This window comes from Rattus rattus, chromosome 8, assembly GCF_011064425.1.
Source record: "Rattus rattus isolate New Zealand chromosome 8, Rrattus_CSIRO_v1, whole genome shotgun sequence".
NCBI lineage: Eukaryota > Metazoa > Chordata > Mammalia > Rodentia > Muridae > Rattus > Rattus rattus.
This window is the reverse complement of record NC_046161.1, coordinates 15,139,101-15,143,062: the sequence shown is the minus strand read 5'-3', so window position 1 is coordinate 15,143,062 and position 3,962 is coordinate 15,139,101. Positions and strand designations below refer to the sequence as shown.

At 32.0% G+C, this 3,962-nt stretch overlaps 1 protein-coding gene across 1 annotated transcript; it reads right to left on the bottom strand.

Moving 5' to 3' along the window:
• Window positions 1-2,284: 2,284 nt before the first annotated feature.
• Window positions 2,285-3,223, bottom strand: LOC116907738 (olfactory receptor 7G2-like). The gene has a single exon (XM_032910876.1). It carries the CDS (start codon window positions 3,221-3,223, stop codon window positions 2,285-2,287), a length of 939 nt encoding a protein of 312 aa, XP_032766767.1.
• Between the last annotated feature and the right edge of the window lie 739 nt (window positions 3,224-3,962).

The window sequence follows — 3,962 nt, the reverse complement described above, 5'->3', positions numbered from 1 at the left end:
TAGAGTTTAATTATATCATCACTTTTATTTGTCTATGAGCAGTATTAGATAAGATGTCCTGAAGTGTCAGTATGAAACTATAATAAAGACTTTCATTTGAACAAAGTTGCCTTGCCTTTTTGATCATTGAAGATTTTAACCTATTTAAACAGTGGTAGAATATGGCAGGTGGTACCATCAAAATATCACCCTGTATAAATGTTTTTGAAGATGTAGACATTATAGTTATTATTTTCATTAGCAATTTTTAAAAATCCATACAAAGATTATCTTTCAGTTACTATTACATTATTTTCAAAATAGAGAAAAAAGTAAAACAACACCACCTTTAGAAAAATCAAAGGAAAGAACAAGAATTTTTGTCTTTATGTGAATGTAAAATATATTTTATACTTTAATTCTCATGCCCAAGTCATTGAAATGTGTGAATAGGACCACAGAATAGATCTCTCTCTCTCTCTTTTTTTTTTCTTCATCTTTATTAACTTGAGTATATCTTATTTACACTTCTATTGTTATTCCCCTTCCTGGTTTCTGGGCCAACATCCCCCTAGCCCTTCTCCCTCCCCTTCTCTACGGGTGTTCCCCTCCCCCTCCTCCCCCCATTACCACCCTCCTCCCAACAATCATTTTCACTGAAGGTTCAGTCTTGGCTGGACCAAGGGCTTCCCCTTCCACTGGTGCTCTTACTAGGCTATTTATTGCTATGTATGCAGTTGGAGTCCAGGGTCAGTCCATGTATACTCTTTTAGACAGGAAGGTTAATTTGTCAAATCAGAGCAATTAATCTGTAGAAGACAGCATTTTGTCACAAATATACAGCTATCTATTACCTAAGCCTAAAAACTTGAAAGGACACTTTTCAACAATTTTATTTACAGTGGGACAAAAAACTTTCCCATGTTTCATTAAAAATTTAAAGGTTAGGTCATTTTACTTGCCACTATCTGTGATATAGCATATAAATATATTTTAAAATTTAAATAATAGTTGCTAAATGGCAAAAAAAAGGTAACTTAGGGTAATAACACAAGTACCACAAATAAATAACCAAAATTAAGAATTTGTTCACTAAACTTTGTCTGAGTTAAACTACGAAAACTATTGGAAAAATTGAACAGGCATACATAAAGGATGGACGTCATTCTACAAATGTTTGAATATTACTTATAAGAAGACATGTAACTAATAAGAAAAAATGATCTATTACTCAATTTATTCTCTAAAAACATAAATAACTTTTCTCTGATGTTAAATAATATACAATTTAGCAGAAGGATATAACTTCTCAGGTTGATATTTAGCACTCAAATAATAGTAAAACTGACAGATGAATACAGATGTTGTATGACTTTTATTGGAAAAATTTGAAAAAAAATTCTCACAAGTGTGGCTGATGCTGAACCAATAAATTTATTCACAAACATAAATAAATCAAAGATAACTTCAAAACCAGATATCTAAAACAGTGTGGCTGATGGTTTACAATTGCAATATACTAGAACCAACTTAACAACTTAAATAAAAATCAATTCTCTCCCTGGAAAGTTGATTCAGCCATAACACCTTGGAGAAGTCTTTTGAATAGTTTCATTTTCAGAACTTTCTCAGACTCAGTGTTGCTAGCTTCCTGAGTATTACACATTCTTTTTTTTCAGTGTAATAGCTATATAATAGGAAGGCACTAGGGGTTTTGACTCTTACATCCTGTATATGGTATTATCTAAAACTTCTAAAACCAGTTAGAGACTGAGAAAATATTAAGTTTGAATTGGTTATCTTGTATATGAATTAATGATTAGTTATATCTGAAATTATATATTCAGTATTTCTAAAGTATTGTAGTAGATGACATTTGTACTAGAATGAGAATATTTTTCCTTAGTCCCGAACCAATAGCATTCTTATGAATGAAAGCCCTTTATTTTACAATATTTTATGACATTAATATAACACAATAAAAGATTAATTTTGCATTTTAAAAGAAATGAACCCAAATAACAAAGAGGCTAACATGCCTCACAAAGACAAACATTGTAGGAATTTAGTAATTAGTTAATGAATTATAATATTGATTAATCTGTACCATAGTAGATGCTTTTCTGGGATATATTTTATCTGTCCCAAAAACATGAAATAAAATTGATTCTAAATATTCTATCTACTTAAGCATTTTCTTTCATATCCAATAGCTACATGTTTTTCCTTAAGATGGGTCTATACATTTTCATTGAATTAGATGCATGGCCACTGAGGTTATGCCTCAGTAAATTAGAACACAAAACTATAGAAAGCAAATGATCCCAACAATGAGGTTCCTCAAGGATCCTTTGATTTCTTTGCTCCTCAAACTGTAGATAAAAGGATTTAGCATTTGAGGGAGCACACTGTACATCATGGATGTTATTACATTGCTAATGGAAGAGTTAGATACTGAAGCATTCATGTACACACCTAAACCAGTCCCATAGAATAAAGTTACCACTGAAAGATGAGACCCACAGGTGGAAAATGCCTTATGCCTTCCACCAGCTGATGGTATCTTCAGAATAGAGGACATGATTTGAATATAAGAGAAAATAATCCCAGAGAGTGGGATAACTGAAAACACCAGGGTTGCTGTATAAATAAAAAGAATATTGATAAATGTATTAGAGCAGGAAAGTTTTGTGATTTGACCAAGTTCACAAAAGAAGTTGGGGATATTCTGTTTCATGCAGAAGGACAGTGGCAGCAACAGAAGAGTATGGAGTAGTGCATTTACAGTGCTCATGAGCAGGGACAATAATACTAGGAATATACATAGGAAGGGGTTCATAATGATTGTATATCTTAGAGGTTGACAAATGGCCACATAGCGGTCATAAGCCATCACAGTTAGGAGACAGCTTTCTAAAACACAAAATGTCAAGACAAAACACACCTGAGACAAGCAGCCTATATAAGTGATGCTCTGGTCATGTATTTGGATATTCAACAGTAGCTTTGGCACTGTTGTTGTGCTTGTACAAATATCAGTGAAAGATAAATTGCAAAGAAAGAAGTACATGGGTGTGTGGAGACGTGAGTCCTTGCTCACAGCCAGTATAATTAATAGGTTTCCAATGATGGTGATAAGGTACATGGACAGAAATAAATTGAAGAACAGGGGTTGTTGTTCAGGAACATATATTAGTCCCATAAGAAAGAATTCTGAAATATCTGTTTGGTTTGCAGGTTCCATGTACATGCTTGAATATTGACATAAATTATGCAATGAAAATATGATATGTATTTTATGAATATAACATCACATTAGTATAGAACAGATATAAACAGAATTGTAATTTTGACTTACTTTTAATAATCTCAAAAATCATGAAATATAATGCATTTTTAAACAAATACAATGAAGCTTCTAGAATAATGCTCATAGGCAAAACACACTTCCTGCTCTTGAATAGAATTCAGGTTTGGTCCCCAATACTGTAGTCTGACAGTTCATAACTTCCTGTGGACAGCTACAGAACTTATGATGTCTTCTGTCTTCTAAAAAGTATTATCTCACATGTTGCATTTGCATTCTGACCCAGGCACATGGTATGAAATAAAAATTAAAGGAAAATACTTACTGATTTTTTTTCTCTAAACTTGAGAAACATTGCATATAAAATAAAATCTTTCTTAGTTATAAGGTGAACTACAAAATACTTCAGGTTTTTCTCTACAGTCTGCCTTCAATTCTTTTATTCATTTGTGTTTTAATATCTATTTAATACATAGAATAAAAAGATATTTACAAATATCCTAACACATGATGAGACTTTATTGAATTATAAAGCACAGATTTTTCCATTGAAGGCATCTACACCTTCAAGTAATATAGCAGACTGTAAAGAAAGTATAAAACTAAAAATCAGTAGAAATTATCAAGTATTTTGGCTTTCACCAGAATCTCTCGTTATCCTCCTGGATTATAGTTG

Bases quoted from the DNA above. Each gene is read 5' to 3' on its own strand.
- LOC116907738 (XM_032910876.1), bottom strand. From the start codon at position 3,223: ATGGAACCTGCAAACCAAACAGATATTTCAGAATTCTTTCTTATGGGA.